Here is an 18,185-nt window from a genome sequence, read left to right as displayed (position 1 = left end):
ATGACCCGATATATGTATTACCGCCAAATTTTCACCACAAGAAGCTTACTTAATATCCATTGCTTCACATAGTTACAAATATTGTTTCCCTTGTGATAAGAACATTTAAGATCCACTCTCTTAGCAGCTTTCCAATATACAACGATACGGTACTATTAACCAGAGTCATCATGTTGTACATTACATCCCCAGAACTTAGTTTATCTGGAAACTGGAAGTTTGTATCCTTTGATCTCCTTCACTGAATTTTACCCCCCACCTCTCATCCCCCACCAATCTGATCTGTTTCTAGGAGTCTGCATTTATTTTTTTATATTCCACGTGTAAGTGAGATCATACAGTATTTGTCTTTTTCTGTCTGACTGATTTCACTTAGCATAATGCCCTCAAGGTCCATCCATGTCATCCCAAATGGTAGGATTTCCTCACTTTTGTGTGGCTAAATAATAGTCCATTGAATGTGTGTGTGTGTGTGTGTGTGTGTGTGTGTGTGTGTGTGTATACACCATATTTTCTTTATCCATTCATCTGTTGATAGACACTTAGGTTGTTTCTGTACTTTGGTTATTGTGAATAATGTTGCAGTGAACATGGGAGTGCAGGTGCCTCTTTGAGATAAGGATTTCAGTTCCTGTGGATACACACCTACAAGGAAAATAGCTGGATCGCATGGTAGTTCTACTTTTAGTTTTCTGAGGAACCTCTGTAACTGTTTTCCACAGCGTCTGCACTAAATTACATTCCTGCTAGTAGTGTCCCAGGATTTCTATTTGGATCATCTTAAAGGACAGAGGTTTAGAAGCATCTCATTATTGTAGTGATCCAAACCCATGCCCCTCATTTCTTCATTAAAATCCCACTCGCTGCTCTTGCCTGTCAATGAATATTGATGGTGGGGGTGGGGGGTATAGGTGAGGAGAAAGGGGTCTTCCTGACGTGAGTGGCATGTGGTGGAAGGGTAGCAGCTGTTAAAATCCACATGCACCTTCTCTTCGTAAAGATCACCCCCTGGATTTGGCCACAGTGGGTGACAGCTACTTTCGGCTGCAGGTGGTTCCACGGGAATCTGCTGGGAAAAGGGTTCTGAAGAGTTCTGAGAAGGGGAGAAATCATAAGGCCAGCTGGTCAAAGCAAAAGGATAATTGGGACAACGATTGTCATTAAGAGAATTTCTCCCCAAAGCAGTGTTTTTATTCCACGTTTGCCGATCATCGTAGTCAGAGAAGACTCCAGAAACAGGATGAAGCAGGTCCCCACTATTATAAATCCAACTACTGGACAATTTGCATTTCTCATAGAGTTTAGTGGGGCCCAAGGTAGAAGCAGGGTCTACCAGATCAGTGGTTCCCCCCAAACAATAACTCTTGGAGAATAAGGAATCATTCAGTGACTTCTGCTGGGGAGTGTTAGCTATTAAACGTCCACCGTAACTACCAGGCAATTGGATGCCTTCCTGGATAGACCAAGTTAAAGGTAAACTTCCCCAACTTTGTGTTTCACCTGGAAGAGACTAGAAAGGAAAGTGAAAAGCTCACATTAATAAGTTAAGCAAATTGACACAACTACCACAGGCACCCAGAGTTACTCCACACAAATCAGTGCTCCGTCCGATTTTCCTCATTCCTCACTTACTTGAAGCACAAACGCACAGGGGTGTCTTACCACAACTGCTTAAAGCCTGAAAGAAGCTTCTTCCATTTCCACTCTAAAGCCTACTAACCAGTAAGAGTCGAATTACTCTTACTCCTTTTACTCTGAGGAGAGTGAGTGTGTTTAAAATGTTTCATCCTCAGGGCGCCTGAGTGGCTCAGTTGGTTAAGTGTTCAACTTCAGCTCAGGTCATGATCTCACAGTTTGTGAGCTCGAACCCCATGTCGGTCTCTGTGCTGACGGCTGAGAGGCTGGAGCCTGCTTCGGATTCTGTGTCTCCCTCTCTCTCTGCCCCTCCCCTGCTCACACTCTCTTCTCTTGCTCTCAAAAATAAACATTGAAAAAAAAATCATAAAAAAATAAAATGTTTCATCCTCAAGCACAAATCTGATATTCTAACTGCCTTTGTGAGGAACTTGCAAGAGACTATTTAAGAAGAATCAAATCATGGCTTCAAAGATTTATATTATACTCAGTATAACTCTCAGGGGATATCTCTCTCTCTCTCTCTCTCTCTCTCACACACACACACACACACACACACACACATATCACTTCCCTCCTTGACTTCCCTGTATTTTAGTGTTGTTTCCAGTCTGAGAGACTAGGGTTATTTATTTTTTTCCTTCAAGATTTTTCTCTGAACTCATGGGAATTTTGTTGAATCATAAATAGGACCTGTAGAATATATAAGTAGTAAATTTATTTTTATAAATGAAGGAAGTGTACTACCTTCCAGTAAGTCACAGGAAAAGAATCTGGTTGAGAATTAAGTTATCCTTTTGTTTATGTAACAAGAGGGTAGAGGTGGAGAGACCATGACCAGCCAGAGCGACTGGGAGGAAATGTCCTTCAACCTGTCCCATGGCTTGGAGAAGGGACGAGGGACCAGCCATTTGGTTTCAAGGACTCACATTTCCCTACAGACTCAAATGACAATTTTTTCCTATGTGAGACACATTTACAACCTCTAGGGATGGACTGACTCCATCTCTGTTCTCATGAAAAGAAATGTAGAGCCCTGAGCAGTAGTAAAATACAGGAATTAGCACCACTGTGAGGCAGACATACCCACAAACCTATGGTATGATGCCCACAGACCCACAGACTTCACTTCACAGTTTGGCTTTCCCACTCCAACCCTCCAGATGGCCATTATTTTCAGAACAGTGGGTTTTTCATCTTGAGACAATGTGCTGAGGAAATATTCTATTTAGGGGAAGAATGGAAATTTGGGGGAAAAATTCTAAACACAAGGCTAATTATTTTGTGGAGATCATTTTAGGTTCCTTTCTGATAGAACCGAAAGATAAAGTGCCAAATATAGGTTAAGTACTAATCCAAATCTCTTTTTTCAATTGTAGTGGGGACGATGATTCTAAAAATATATGGAATTTAATGAACATTTGAGAACATACCACAAAGATGGTAGAAATTAAGAGGAAACCCCCAGATTCCATTTGTTTGGTGGATGCTAGTTTGTAGATGAGCTGGATAGTATGATTTTGACTTCATTGGTAGGTGGGAAGGGACCAGGGACATCAATTGTTCCTACCACATGGGTGGTGAGTTGTACATTTTGAACAAATAGGGGGACATGTTACCTTTGTCTCTGGGCTTCCCTTCAGCTTTAAGGAGACAGAGGAGGATGCCGTCTGTGCCCTCTTCATTGCTCTTCTTGCCTCAGCTTCCAACTTGGTTTCTGGCTTGGGATGATCGTGTTCTCCCTTTGACTTATAGGAGACAGGGAGGTAAAATAAATAACAAGATTGTACTTCATGGTCTATAAAGGCTTATCCTGTGCCCTGCCACCTGACGGGGCATTGTTGCCATTGATGACTGTCATGAGACTGATGAGACCTCTTAAACCCACCATGTGCTTTCCTGCCTGCCTTTGGTCATGGTGCCCCTTCCTCCCATGGTGCCTCTTGCACACCTGGCCAAGTCATATCCACAATGATCACAAGGGCCACTTTCTAAGTGCTTCCTATGGTACGTAGAGGATGCGGTCACAAACACATGATCTCATTTTACCTTCAAGCACATTAGTATTATCACCATTATTACTGTCCCTCACTCACAGAGTAGGAAGCATGGAGAAACTATACCAGCCAGGCAACCTCCTTAGCAAGTGGGGAGCCAGCTCTAGGGCCTTCAGGAATTCTGTGAGCTGGCTGCTAAAAATGGCTGGTGACACCCTAGCAAATCAGGACATTCTCTTTCTGCAGGGACACTGATCCTGACACCCAGGCAGTCTGCCATCAGAGGCCACGCTCTATCCTGTTTACACCACCGCCCCCCGTAAAGTCCTTCTTAACATCCACATTTTATGTAAAACTGTGGGCTTAGGGAGCAAAGTAACATGTTTAGGTTTACAGAGTCGGTTAGAGGTCAGAGCTGGTATTTGACCTCGGGTCTGTTGAAGCCGACTGCATGCCCCTGCGCTGCGCTAGCCCGAGTGGGATAGGAGTACTGACAGCTGCCTCCCCCAAGAAGCCCGAGGCAGAGTCAGCTGGCTCCCTGGTACATGGTGCGTCTGCTGAGGTATGGGTACAGACATCTGCTTGCCCAGCGTGGGCCTCAGGCTTGGTACAGGCTCTCGTCCACCCGTCCACCTCCTGTACGAAACTTCTCCCTGTGCTCTGTACGCATTTCTTGAATGAAAGAGAAATGGCATCTCCTCACTCTAAATCCAGTCCAACCTGGAAAAATATGAAGCGCCCATCGTGCCTCCAGAAGTTGGTGACCGGGAAGCCCCCATGGCCTCGGCAAGGAATCAGCTTGAGAGGCCCATCACAGTTGGGACAGCGTTTCCCTGTAAGAGAGCAGAGGAGGGAGGCCATGTCAACTGACTCCTGGGTCTGTGCGACTCTAGCAGTGCAGGCCTGATTCCAGGATGGCAGAGAATATAGGTGGGCACAGCTTTATGAGCTTTCATCCCCTCCTGGGCATTACCCCTGACCCTAGGAGGCCTGGCCATTGAAGTGTCCCAGCCCAGGTCTCACACAGGGGGAAAAGGAAGCAGTTTCTTCCACAGCAGGGTATTTCACAGATCAGGGGAGAGCTCTTTGAGCAGAAAATCCCTCCCTACTTATTTACTGATACTTGAAATTCTTGGTAGAGAAGAGGAAAGAATTCTTTCACTTCATAATTAGAATTAAGGGTCAAGGAGCAAAGTCACAGGAGAGAAAGAGCACAGCCACGAAATTTTCATTAAAGTGTAAATGACTGATAGCAGATCCTTTCCTGAGAGCAGGTTTTAAAGACAAATTACAAGGACAGAACGTGAGGTAACTTGGGGGCTGAACTGGGCAAGACACAGGGAATGCTGAACGTACCTGCTTCAAAATCCCAGGAACACGATAAAGAAAAACCAAGCAAACGTGATTATGGCATGGATCTAAAGCACATGGAATGGAGTCTCATCCCAAACTTAGCCCTGCCGCTCCCACTCCAGATCAAAGCATTCACTGAGTTCATCTTCGGCCCCATTCCCCAAGATGGCAAGTGCGGCGAACAACTTTCACCTAAACTTTCTGTGGGTGCACGATGAACTCACGTCCGCCCCTGAAGTGACACGTCTGCTTTGTAACAGAGGCCTGGAGTCAGGTGCCTTGACCCAGTGGAGCAGTTTTACTGGTGGGTGCTCTGGGCACAGCAGATCCGTGGGGCAGATACTGGGGGTTGAGGAGGCTGGTTGGCTCTCCATAATGTGTTCTACATAAGGAACAACCTTGGTCTCCACACACTCCACACCCCTCGGGATGTGCTGGGATGTGCCGGGATGTGCTGGCCTCTGGGGAGGAGCCTCCTAGTGGATGTCAGCTTCCTCACTCTGCCAGGGGACCCTACTCACTCTGCTGCTTCTGCCGGGCTTTGTCGCAGATGGCCGGTCTCAGGTAGATTTTGCGCCCCTCCTCGGCAGAGCAGTCTCGGCTGCACACCACCACGCCCAGGCAGGACTTTTTGAGGATACGCGAGTTGTGGTTGTTGGTGTTGCGCATGGCCCAGCTGCTCAGGTGCCGCTGCGCATTCCTGTCCTCTGAGCTGTAGATGTGCTTCTCGTAGGAATCTGGCCACTCCTGGAACCAGTCGGTCTTTTTCACGTTCTGACAGAAACACAAACAATGTTGCTGTATTTTAAGCGAGAAAACACAACTGTTCATAGATGCGAAGATGGTTTGGCACCGAGAGCTGCCGAGAGACCTTTGGCAAAGACCAACCAGGGTTTCGTTCTGACGGCAGGATCTGGGCACAGCGCGGTGGCAGGAACAGAAGATGCTGTGTCTACAGAAGACTTGCTCCCTGGACCAAAATGAGTTGTAATTTCGGAAGTTGGAAGTCTCCCGGCTTCCCCTGAATTCTACCCCACTGATGTTTCTCTAGAACTTGGTGATAAGACTTAACTGACCATTTCCCACTAAGAATTTTTGAGGGTGAGGGGTTTCTGGGTGGTTCAGTTGGTTAAGCATCTGACTCTGGCTCAGGTCATAAACTCATGGTTTGTGAGTTCGAGCCCTGTGTCGGGCTCTGTGCTGACAGCTCGGAGCCTGGAGCATAGAGCCTGCTTCAGATTCTGTGTCTCCTTCTCTCTCTGTCCCTCTCCTGCTTGTGCTCTCTCTCAAAAATAAATAAATAAACATTAAAAACAAAGAATTTTTGAGGGTGAAGTAATATTTTTGTGCTCTTACACAATCACGGTGGAAAACATCGTGGCAGGGTAGTGAGATAATGTCTCATACCACACTGTAGATACCTTATTGGGAATGCTAAGGGTTTAGGCAAAGGCACCAGAGATAAGCATTGGGAAAACTGAGGAGGCCTGGTTAGGGAGGGTTCTGAGAGCTGCTGTCTCTCCTGGGGAGATTGTCTTCCTTTTTCTCTGCTAGCATATCCATGGGCCTCAAACAAGGCAGAGGAATAAGGAAGAGTTTACTTTGGCTGGAAACTTCTGTTTATTGCCCAGCCACTGGCAGTATTTCCGATACATGAACATCTAAGCTCTCCTCAAAAAGGTCAGAGAGACATTACATTCAATCCTTATAGCATATGTTGTTGGGCTTTCTCTGCTTCTGTTTCTTCATCTGCAGAAGGATAATGAGACCTGCCTACCTCAAGAGTGGTTCTGAGAAGATGATAATATATAAAAATACTAAGCACAGCACCAACCATGGATTACATTCTAAATAAATGTTAGTCACTGATGCTGAGCCTCACATTCCTTTGGCCCTTTGGTGCATAGATCCTGCATTTGACAGATCCCTCCTAGTTCTTAAGAATGACAATCAAAACATAAAAGACTTTTAAAAACTGAGAATAAACTGAGGGTTGATGGGGGGTGGGAGGGAGGGGAGGGTAGGTGATGGGTACTGAGGAGGGCACCTGTTGGGATGAGCACTGGGTGTTGTATGAAAACCAATTTGACAATAAATTTAATATTAAAAAAAAAAGAATGACAATCATTAAGTAGTCTCTATACTCAAGCTTAGATTGTGTCCATCCCAAAGCCCTCAGAGACCTGGCATGATATAAGACTTTTCATCAAGAAGAATCTAAAAGCTCAGAGAGAAGATTCTATAAGGTTCACAAGAAGACAGGGTGCTTCTCCTTTGATTCCCCAACAAGAAAGCACAAAATAGACTATGAGAAAAAAGCATTTTAGAAGGAAAAAAGCGAACATCAACATTAGAATGGAAGGGCAGCATGGGAAAGTTGGTGTTTACTGAGTTAGATCTCAAGTTTAGAACATGCCAAAGAACTTCGTAACACAAGACCCTGGGCAAGTGATTTTGTCTCTGAAGCCTCATTTTGCTCTTTTCTAAAATGGAGACAGTGAGGGGTGCCTGGGTGGCTCAGTTGATTGAGTGTCCAACTCTTGATCTCGGCTCAGATCACGATCTCACGGTTCGTGAGTTGAGCCCCACGTTGGGCTCTGTGCTATCAGTGCAGAACCTGCTTGGGGCTTTCTCTCTGTCCCTCTCTCTCCCTGCTCCTCCCCCACTTGGTCTCTTTCAAAATAAATAAATAAATAAACTCTTTGGACAGTGATAAAACATTCTTCAAAAAATACGGCGAAGAGCAGATGTGTTGTAAACTGTAAGTTTCCTAAAATGACAGTTGCCATTTGAATGGAATGTCATGGGAAAGGACAGGAATCTGAGGAAACATAAATGAGAGGTTTCATGTACATGAGGTGTAGTGCTAGTTAACAGTTAAGAGCTGGGGTCTGCAACCTAGGGTCCATGGGTCAAATCCAGCCCACCAATTGTTTTTGTAAATAAAGTTTTATTAGAACACGGCCATGTTCATCCATTTAAGTGTTGTCTGTGGATACTTTCACACTACCACGGTAGAGTCAAGTAGTCATAGCCGAGACTGTCTGGCCCATTACAGGATGTTTCCTAATTCCTGGTTAAGACCTGTGAGGCAGGGGCGCCTGGGTGGCTCAGTCGGTTAAGCGTCCAACTTCAGCTCAGGTCATGATTTCACGGTTCGTGGGTTTGAGCCCCGAGTTGGGCTCTGTGCTGACAGCTTGGAGCCTGGAGCCTGTTCTGGATTCTGTGTCTCCTTCTCTCTCTGCCCCTCCCCTGCTCACGCTGTCTCTGTCTCTCAAAAATAAATAAATGTAGAAAAAAAATTAAAAAAAAAAAAAAAGACCTGTGAGGCAGACAGCCTTGTGAAGTCTTAACAAAGTTCCTTGTCCTCTCTGTGCCTCCAAGTCCTGCTCTGTAAAACAGAGGGAACAGGAGTACCCACCTCATAGGGATGTTATGAGATTGAATGAGTTACCATACACAAAGCATTTGAAACAGTGCCTGGAGCATAGCAAGTTCTGTATCAATTTTAGCTATTACTTTACTAGATCTGAGGCCACAAGCAGTGTTGTTGTAAGAGCCACTGACTTTCAGGAGAGAGAAGACCCACAGAGATGTCACTTCCTGCTTTCAACTTTGCCAAGCCAAATGCAAGATGGGCATCCAAGCCCCTATAAAGCAAAAGCTTTAGTGGCACAACTTCTTCCACAGCCTTCTTTCTCAGAACGGCACAGGTGAGCCCTTCCTGTGCCACACTGTACCTGTCGTGGTGTGGGAACAGGAAGCTGTGCAAGGAGAAGGCAGTGTGGTGTTCAGAGAGTCCCCTCTGCTCCACAACAGAGCTTCCAGAAAACACTCATGCCCAGGCTAAGGTGCAGAATGGACTGTGGGCTTTTTCCAGGTCTTTCCTCCCCTCCCCCAATTCTCTGGTAATTCTGAGCTAAGTAAGTTTCACCTCAGGCAGCCCCACTCCAGCTTGTTCTAACCCCCACCCCTTCTCTTCCTTCTAACCCAAGGCTCTAAACAATGCCCTCTTGTTTTCTGTGGTCACAGTAATACCACAGAACACATAGTATTTATCTTCTGAAGTAATAAAAATTCTGGTTAAAACATTAAAATATGAGGGCACCTGGGTGGCTCAGAGTGTTTGACTCTTGCTTTCAGCTCAGGTCATGATCTCACAGTTTGTGGGATGGAGCCCCAAGTTGGGCTCTGCACTATCAGCTCGGAGCCTGCTTGGGATTCTCTCTCTCTCTCTCTCTCTCTCTCTCTCTCTCTCTGAAATGAACTTTTAAAAAAACATTCAGATGTGGATCTTTAACAATTTGGACTATAAAGATCTACTGGTGAATTTAAATTACTCAAACACAAAGCACAACAGTCAGGGTAGCAGAGAAAAGGGCAAAGCAAACTTGTAGAAAAATGGAGATTTTCATTTTAAAGGTGAGTGGCCCCTGCAGGCTGGTCAGTACCATAAACCCCACAAACCAGGAGGGGGAACTTATACGTACAAGTGTCTCAGATGTTTGGAGGAAGAAATGATCTCCACTGTATTTCCCCCCAGGTCAGTTTAATGTATCTCTCTTGGAAGCTTCCTCTTTGACTTATGGATTATTTAGAAATATATTGCTTAGTTGCCACGTATTTGCAGATTTTCCTATTTCCTTTTGCTATTAATTTCTAGTTTGATTCCTTTGTAGCTGGAGAACACTGTGTGTTTTCAATTATTTTGACATTGTTGAGGTTTTAGAGCTTACGGTATTTTCTACATTTGACTTTTTTTTTTAAACACTTTTTTTTAAGTTTATTTATTTATTTTGAGAGAGAGAGAGAGAGAGAGAGAGAGAGAGTGAGCATGAGAGCAGGGGAGAAACAGAGAGAGACGGGGAGAAAGAATCTCAAGCTGGCCCTGTGCTTGTCAGCTCAGGGGCCCAACACAGGGCTTAAACTTGAGAACTGGAAGATGATGACTTAAGCCAAAATCAAGAGTTGAACTCTCCACTGATTGAGCCACTCAGCGGCCCCATCTTTTCATTTTTTAAGGTTTTTTGTTTTTGTTTTTGTAATCTCTACACTCAATGTGGTGCTCAAACCCATGACCTGGAGATCAAGAGTCACAGGCTCTTCTGACTGAGCCAGCCAGGTGCCTCTACATTTGACTATCTTTTAAGCTTTTTTTTTCCCCCCTGATAGCCTCTCCACTGACAGCCTACTTTTCCAGTTTCATCAGTAATGCAGTAATAATTCTGACAATGTATGGACTTGAGAAAATTACTAGGAGTAAATGTATTCGTATCAAGCTACTCTCTATGCCCAGTCTTTTGAGTCGGATGCTTAGTGGACGTGGAAATTAAGACAAAACCCAGATTCCAATAATTCAAAGGAACTCAGGTGTCAAATGAATGATAGTGATCTCTGAAAGCCTTGTAAATTTAAGGCACCAGACAGGTAAAATTTAAAAAGAAAGAATAATCATTTCTTAATCTTGTTTAGCAAATCTCCATAAAATATTTTCTTCTTTTCAAGAGATCTGTTTATTTTAATTTCTAACTTTTCATGAGTAACTCTTTGTTTTTCCTCTTGGTTAAGAAGTTTATAATTTAAAGGGAATACTCTTAAGGTTTCCAACATGTAAATCTAAGTAATTTATATTTTATAATCTCATGGGTAACATCACTGGGGGTTTAACTAACATTTCTATGACTTCTCTAATTTTTTTACTAAGAGATCTAATCCTCTCACTAAAAATCTTTGCAACTCCATGTAATTCTGGAGCACCCATCCTTCCTCTTTCTGCTTAGTTTAACTACTTAGTTCTAATAGAGTCCCTTAAGAATTAAATATATACTATTATATAAAACTAATAAAATTAAAACCAAAATTCTGAAATAAGGCATCAAAACACCTACATTATCATGTTGTTACTTACATTAAAATAGATTTCACTTAGAATATAATCCACTCTCATATAAAGCAATTATCTGCAGATTTTCTTTAATGCTAAGATTAGCTTAATTCTTTTTTTAAAGTTTATTTTATTTTGAGAGAGCATGCACAAACTTGCATATGCAAGTGGGAAGGGGCAGAGAGAGAGGGAGAGAGAGAATCTTAAGCAGGCTCTATGCACAGCATGGAGCCTGAACTGGGGCTCGGTCTCACAACCATAAGATCATGACCTGAGGTGAAATCAAGAGTCAGATGCTCAACCGATTGAGCCACCCAGCCTCCTCATAGCTTAATTCTTTATCATTAATGTTTACAAATAAAACAGGGATAGCAAACAGATATGCCTTTAAGCAAATCAGGTAAGAGTGAAAAAATTAGATGTTACTTATGGAACACAGGGAAAAAAAAATTTGACCAGCATTTTGATTTACATACAACTTTTCAGGAACTTAGCTCTTCTGGCCAACTGGAAACCAAACTTCAAGTGTTATGAAAGGAAGAAATTCAACTCAACAAAATTTTTTCGAGTTAGCTCACAAATAACTTCTTAGGCTAACACTGCAATTTCCTACCTTCGTTAAAGGGACAAAACTCAAAACAAAAATTTCCTTATTTGCTTGGATAACACTAAGGTGGGCCAGAGTACCCCACTTTCCATATTCTTCATCACCTACCTCTCTCTTCTCTTCTTCCTTCCCTTTTCTACTCTACCTGACTAAGCAAGGGACCTTCTGGAAGGCACCCAGAGAAGAGTTTCTCCTACCACAGATGCAGTAATGTTGCTATCCCCATCACACCAGAAGCACGGGATGGCAGAATTGGCTCCAGCAGTGGGGATTCGATGACCAAGGGGGCCCAGCATAGATCAAGGAGAACACCAGCAAGGAGGACAAAGTCACAGGTGGCCCTGTCAGACCAACAATGCCTGATCATGCAGGCAGATAATAATTGACAAGAGATCCTGAATCTGGTTTACCTGTTAGCTTCTTTAGCACCAAGACACATTTGATTACGATTACTGGCTCATTGTGATTACACTAAGCCACATGAATTCACTGAAAGAGCTCAAAGGTTCACCTTTGCTTACGAGCTTAAGGCGAAGACAAACTTGCTGGCTAAAATCATGGTCCAGGAATTAACTAACTGAAGACATGGCTTTTTTTTGTGGTTGACTCACTAGGTTTTAGGTTGGCCTGTATTTATGTTTAGCCTATGTATATTTTTTAAAAATCTTTTCTCTATGAAAGAATGTACTTAAACCTTGCGATTTTGTGAGTTAATGACTTTGTGTGTCTTTGGCCATGGATTTTTTTTTTTTTAACATTTATTTATTTTTGAGACAGAGAGAGATAGAGCATGAACAGGGTGGGTCAGAGAGAGAGGGAGACACAGAATCTGAACAGGTTCCAGGCTCTGAGCTGTCAGCACAGAGCCCCACGCGGGGCTTGAACCCACGAACTGCGAGATTGTGACCTGAGCTGATGTTGGACGCTTAGCCGACTGAGCCACCCAGGCGCCTCGGATTTTTTTTTTAAAGTAAGCTCTAACATGCATCCCAATGTTTACAGCAGCACTATCAATAATAGCTAAATTATGGAAAAAGCCTAAATGTCCATCAACTGATGAATGGATGTACATATCATACATACATATATATATATATATATATATATATATTATGAAATCTTGCCATTTGCAACAACATGGATGGAACTGGAGGGTATTATGCTAAGTGAAATAAGACAAATATCCTATGATTTCACTCATATGTGGAATTTAAGAAACACAACAGATGAACATAGGGGAAGGGAAGGAAAAATAAGATAAAAACAGAGAGGGAGGGAAACCATAAGAGACCCTTAAATGCAGAGAACAAACTGAGGGTTGATGGCAGGGAGGGGAGAATGGGTGATAGGCATTGAGGAGGGCACTTGGGATGAGCACTGGGTGTTGTATGTAAGCAATGAATCATGGAAATCTACTCATGAAACCAAGAGCACATTGTATACACTGTACGTTAGGTAACTTGACAATAAATTATATTTAGAAAAAAAAAAAAGACCCAAGTGAAAAGTTATGAATGAAAAAAAATAGAAAAAGTAAAGTAAGCTCTATACCCAATGTGGGGATTGAACACACTACCCTGATATCGAAATCTGCATGCTTTACCAATTGAGCCAGCCAGGCACCCTTGGTCACAGGTTTAATCTGAACACTGCCCCTGCATAGGAACAAAATGATTCAGGGTTTGTCTGCTGTGGTGCCACTGGAACACCCTGTATTTGTGCTCACAGAAACTGGCACCCTGCTGAAGTGGCTACTACTTAGGAAGCAAAAGAAGTGATTCCCTTCCCAATTTTCAACCAACAAAAAGATAAAAAGAACTTTCCTAGGTATTCAAGGCTGTCAAGTGTTAGAGTCGTATTAATGAGATTGTGCCACTTTCCAGGAATTTGTAATTAACATTTTTTTTTTTTAATTTTTTTTTTCAACGTTTATTTATTTTTGGGACAGAGAGAGACAGAGCATGAACGGGGGAGGCGCAGAGAGAGAGGGAGACACAGAATCGGAAGCAGGCTCCAGGCTCTGAGCCATCAGCCCAGAGCCCGACGTGGGGCTCGAACTCACGGACCGCGAGATCGTGACCTGGCTGAAGTCGGACGCTTAACCGACTGCGCCACCCAGGCGCCCTGTAATTAACATTTTTAATGAAGGTAAGACTAAACCAACACCAGACATTTGCTGGTTGGACCAAGCAAACCCTAAAGCAATTATATTTGAACTTTTAAAATGAAAAATGTAATTTAAGGAGAAATAAAACAGGAAAGCAAAATTGGTATATCACATTACCCTGGAATAGAGACATTTTATCAATGATGCTTTTGAGTAAGTTGAGTGCCTGCCGTTCTGGGTTGGGTCCCTGGGGGCTGGAGCAAGGCGAAATGGTATAAAAATAACCACAAGTTAGAGGAGCGACCAGAAACAAGTGAAATGAAGACTGATAAAGACATACATGCAGCTGAAAGAAGGAAGCACACATGAAACAAACAGAGGGGAGAGATGACTTAGCAAGGGCAAGTGGACTCTGAGCCCTGGATCTGATCATGATCCTGTCCAGCCCCAAAAGCCTAGTGGCTGCCCACTTCCTAGAAAACAATGGAATCCTCTTAGGATAGCCTGCTTCCAAGCCACCTTTCCTGCCAGTAACTTCCCAAACATCCTGGCCGAATGCCTATGCACAAGCTCCCTCAACTGTAGAGGCTGAATAGCCTTCGGACATTGGTGACCTGCTCTACCCTGACTGTCCTGTTTGCTTCCTTCCCCTGCCCTAATCCTTTTACATTTTACAGCTTCTCCAGAGAAAGCCCTTTGCCAGAATCTCTGCCTTGCTTCCCATGCCCAAGGGGCCCTGAATTACAGACTTCCTGTTTCAAGTACCTCCAGCATTTTTCTGTATGACTTAGGTTTTCCGTTCAGGCATGGACCTTGTTACATTTGCCCAGATGATCATGAGCTCTTCCATGAAAGTTAACATAGCTTAATGGCCTCTGTATCCCTGGAGCCTGCTGTAGTGTCTGCCACATTCTAGTCATTTGGAAATGTTAGATGTCCTAATGAGGACGTCACCATTCACTGTTGCCAAAATTTAATCCATATATCTTGACATAACTGAGATGTACAAGGGGACATGGAATTTAGGGTAACAGAAGATGCAATTAACATTCAGGTGACCATCCTGAAACTTGAAGCATGTGAGTAGATTAGCAGGAAAGAAATTGGTCTACAAGTTATAGGAATTTGCCTACACACTGCAGAAGTAATCATTCTGGCAAGAACACAAAATTATGAAAAATAAATTCTAAATTCCTTGTATGAATGTGACAAAGAATGACACTGGGGAAATCTATAACAATGACAAGCAATTGCATTTGATCCTTTAAACCACATTTTTTGTGCCCAAACAGGTGACATGAGGAACATTACTCGCTGGCAGGGCTCCACGGCCAAAAACAAGTCAGGGCCAAAGTGCCTAACACAGCCTCCCCTTGGGAGCACTGCCATTGCATGGATGGAAGTCTTCAAGTCTGCAGCGAACTTTGTTGAATCTAGTGTTTCTGTTTTCTCTTTCTTTATATACCCACAAAAATACCTCATCACTTATACTCTATAGAACATACTTTGGGAAACACTGCTCTAAAGACTTTAGAGACTGAGGCAAGGTATATAAGGAATTACTATTTTCCTTTTACCGAGCAGGTAACTGAGACTTGAGAAAATCGATTTGTTTAGAGTCCCACAGATTCTAAGCAGTGGAGCCATTCGCTAATGAATTCCACATTTGTTATTTGCTGGCATGTTAACATGCCAGGCATTGTGTTAGCACTGGGCCCCCAGTTCTAGAGGGCAGGCTGACTTCCTAACCTCAGGTCACAGAATCCTAGACCATTAGAACTGAAAGCTTCTATAAGAGACTAGTGAGTGCAACTGCCTCATTTTCAGAAGGGGAAAGGGAGTCTCAGTAAAGGTAAACAACTCCCTAAGGCTTTACAGGTTAAAAAAAGAGGCAGAACTGGAATCCCAAGCCAGGCATTTGTCTCCATACCCTGGTTTACACAATGTAACCGCTCAGCCTCCAGATATGCTCACAAAATATACAACTTAATCTGCTTGGAAATCTTTTTATTTTTCACTTCAGCTGGTTCTTGATAGGATTCCAGAGCCAGCACATACCCACATTGGGATGGTGTTGTTTCTGCTTAGAAAATATTAAGAGATTTTGCACTTTTAATCATTTCCCTGGCATATTTACAAGGGCACTTGAGGGTCACAGAGTTATTTCCATGAGTAATCAAACTTTTTGATTAACTATAAATGATACATTTTCAAAAGTGAATGTGTATTTTTGCTGTGAATTTCTGAATTTAATGTGTTGAGTAGCTGAGACTGTTTTTGTTTTGGGAAATTCGTGGGGGAAAATGAACTTTTATGAGCCCTGAATTTCCCTCCAGAGAAGTGGTTCTTCCTTTTGTCTACAGATCTGATGAATCATATGGATCTTCTGTCCCAGAAAAAAAAGTGCATGTTAGTACACAGTGTTCCCTCCCATTTCAGAGGGTTCTCCAGCCCCGTTAAAACCCCTGCTCTAGGATGTGACACTGTAAATTTTGTATCTGCTTACTTCCACTCTTGATATTTAGGACACGCACCTTCTACTTGTGAACTACAATCAAGAAATCAAGAAAAGGACTAGGCATCAATATATGTCCCTGAACCAGAAATAACTAAAATGTACTTTCAAGTCTCCCCGAAAACAGCTACAACAATCATAAACCATTAAGAGAAACCATAAGGACAAATCCTTACAATAGGTACTTATGTGATTTAGCTCTGGTTTATTTAACCATCCTTAGATGAGTGGAAAGTAGGGTACACTTTGTGTCTTCCAGCTCCTCCAAGACCTACCAAGAGGTAATGGAGAGGGGAATTTACGGAGAAAACAGAAACAAAAGAAAATCTTCAGTAGAGTGAAATTTGGAGTGATGTGGAAGTCTTTATTAGAACGAAATCTGGAATGGTTATAAATCAAGACTATGGAACCTCATTTTTTTCTGCTCCACTTGGGATAATCCAAATTTCTTGTTCCCTGGAATCAGGAAGACTAGCTTGACCTTTTCATTACAAGGTACTGCTGGTCTCCAGTCAAACTTCCCAACACCCTTTCCAACAACCTCCAAGGAAAGCATCCTTCAAATGCCAGAAAGGGCACCAGTTTTAAACAATTAATGTTTTCCACCAAATTAAGAATTAAAAAGTCAAGTGCCAAAAATGAAGGTACAGAAAATATGAAATGAAAGTCACTCTGTCGCTGGAAAACACCCAGCATGTATGTACCATGTATTACTCAACAAAAGTTCTAGAAGAGCTGCTAAATCCCATGAAAGCACTATCATTTGGACGTTCCAGTTACAGATTTAATTTAAAATCATTACTATAGCAAATAAGGTTGTATGAGAACTTGTGTATTCTGCAGAGTCAATCTACGGGCAAATACTGTATCACAGATTTTATTCTACTAGCTAGCTAAGTTGGGGGCAACATCAGCCAAGCCAACTTTGAAAGAGAAAGGAAGTTGCATTTTCTTTGTTTCAGTCTGTAACTATTGTGTGTGTATGTGTGTGGGGGGAACCTGATAAGTCAAAACCCACTCAAATTATAGGTCATGGCTTCCCCTCTTAAAATTCCTCAATTGGATGCCCAGCTGAAGCTTTCAGGAGAGGAACTTCCCCAGCTTGGACTCTCACCAATTTCCTTCTAGGTCTTAGCAAGTCAAGAGTCCAGCTTTATAGCCACATGCTGAAGGCAGATTCTTATAACAAGTACATACCTGTGGCAGCTTCATATCATTAATATCCCAGCTTAACATCTCTTTTTCCTCGGAACCAAAGTCCTCAGGCTCCATGATAGTCAGATCACCCACGGGTTTCTGTCTATCCAACTTCCCGCAGAAATGGTTGAGATTTGCTTTCAAAGGTGCTTCGTAGACTTGATCAGTCCACTCTTTATTCAAGCAGCTTAGACCTGGAGACTGATTCCTGACACTAAAAAATAAATGATAGTAACACTGACCGTTAGAAATAAAAATCAGTGCTTGCCTGCTAGAAAAACCTGTTTCACTGACATTTTTTCAAGCACCAGCATACAAATAAAAACAATGTAGAAGCCATTAGTATCTTGTTGAAATAAAGCTTGACCATGGGGAATCAGAAGCACCATGATCATCGTTTTCACCTCAGGCGTGGGCTTCCTTTCTCACAGCTAGACGTCTCTAGGTTGGGAAAGCCTGAGTAGCAACCATTGTCATCTGCAGCCAATGACTAGAACCTTTTCCCCCATATTCCCTGGGGCAGGAGGAAGAACTGGCTTGGAGTTATTTTCATGGATACACTTTTGTATATTAGCTAACATGTGGTTCAAGTTACAAGTGGGAAACATCACAACCAAAGGTATCTACAAGTATTTTTTAAATCTAAATTGCCACAGAGATTATTTTTCCTCTCCTCAATAAATCCAGTGTGCACTTTGTACCTTCAAATATTATCAATGGATATCCTCATCAGATTCCTCTAAAGCCTTGGCATTAAAGACATTTTAGACCTGATAATTCTTTGCTGTGGGGGGTTATCCTGTACATTGTAGAATGTTTAATAGCAGGGACACCTGGATGACTCAGTGGGTTAAGCTTGTGACTCTTGATTTCGGCTCTGGTCATCATGA

At 42.7% G+C, this 18,185-nt stretch overlaps 1 protein-coding gene across 1 annotated transcript; it reads right to left on the bottom strand.

Annotated features, from left to right (window-relative positions):
- Positions 1-748: 748 nt before the first annotated feature.
- On the bottom strand, positions 749-17,370 carry GCM1 (glial cells missing transcription factor 1). Its single transcript, XM_047101298.1, has 5 exons — positions 17,296-17,370; positions 5,507-5,759; positions 4,353-4,465; positions 3,255-3,383; positions 749-1,510 (listed from the first exon to the last, which is right to left on the bottom strand). Exons 1-5 carry the CDS (start codon positions 17,368-17,370, stop codon positions 776-778), a joined length of 1,305 nt encoding a protein of 434 aa, XP_046957254.1. The 3' UTR covers positions 749-775.
- Between the last annotated feature and the right edge of the window lie 815 nt (positions 17,371-18,185).

This window comes from Lynx rufus, unplaced genomic scaffold (genome assembly GCF_022079265.1).
Source record: "Lynx rufus isolate CCGP_SWC_20201006 ecotype Redwood Valley unplaced genomic scaffold, mLynRuf1.p SCAF_6, whole genome shotgun sequence".
Classification (NCBI taxonomy): Eukaryota; Metazoa; Chordata; class Mammalia; order Carnivora; family Felidae; genus Lynx; species Lynx rufus.
The sequence above is the reverse complement of the archived record's forward strand: the minus strand, read 5'-3'. Positions and strand labels throughout refer to the sequence as shown.

Coding starts and splice junctions, on each gene's coding strand:
- GCM1 (XM_047101298.1), bottom strand. CDS start 17,370: ATGGAGCCTGAGGACTTTGGTTCCGAGGAAAAAGAGATGTTAAGCTGG. Junction 3,384..4,352: donor GGCGCTTCATATTTTTCCAG/GTTGGACTGGAT, acceptor GTCTCCTATAAG/TCAAAGGGAGAACACGATCA. Junction 1,511..3,254: donor AGGGAAGCCCAGAGACAAAG/GTAACATGTCCC, acceptor TTTCCTTTCTAG/TCTCTTCCAGGTGAAACACA.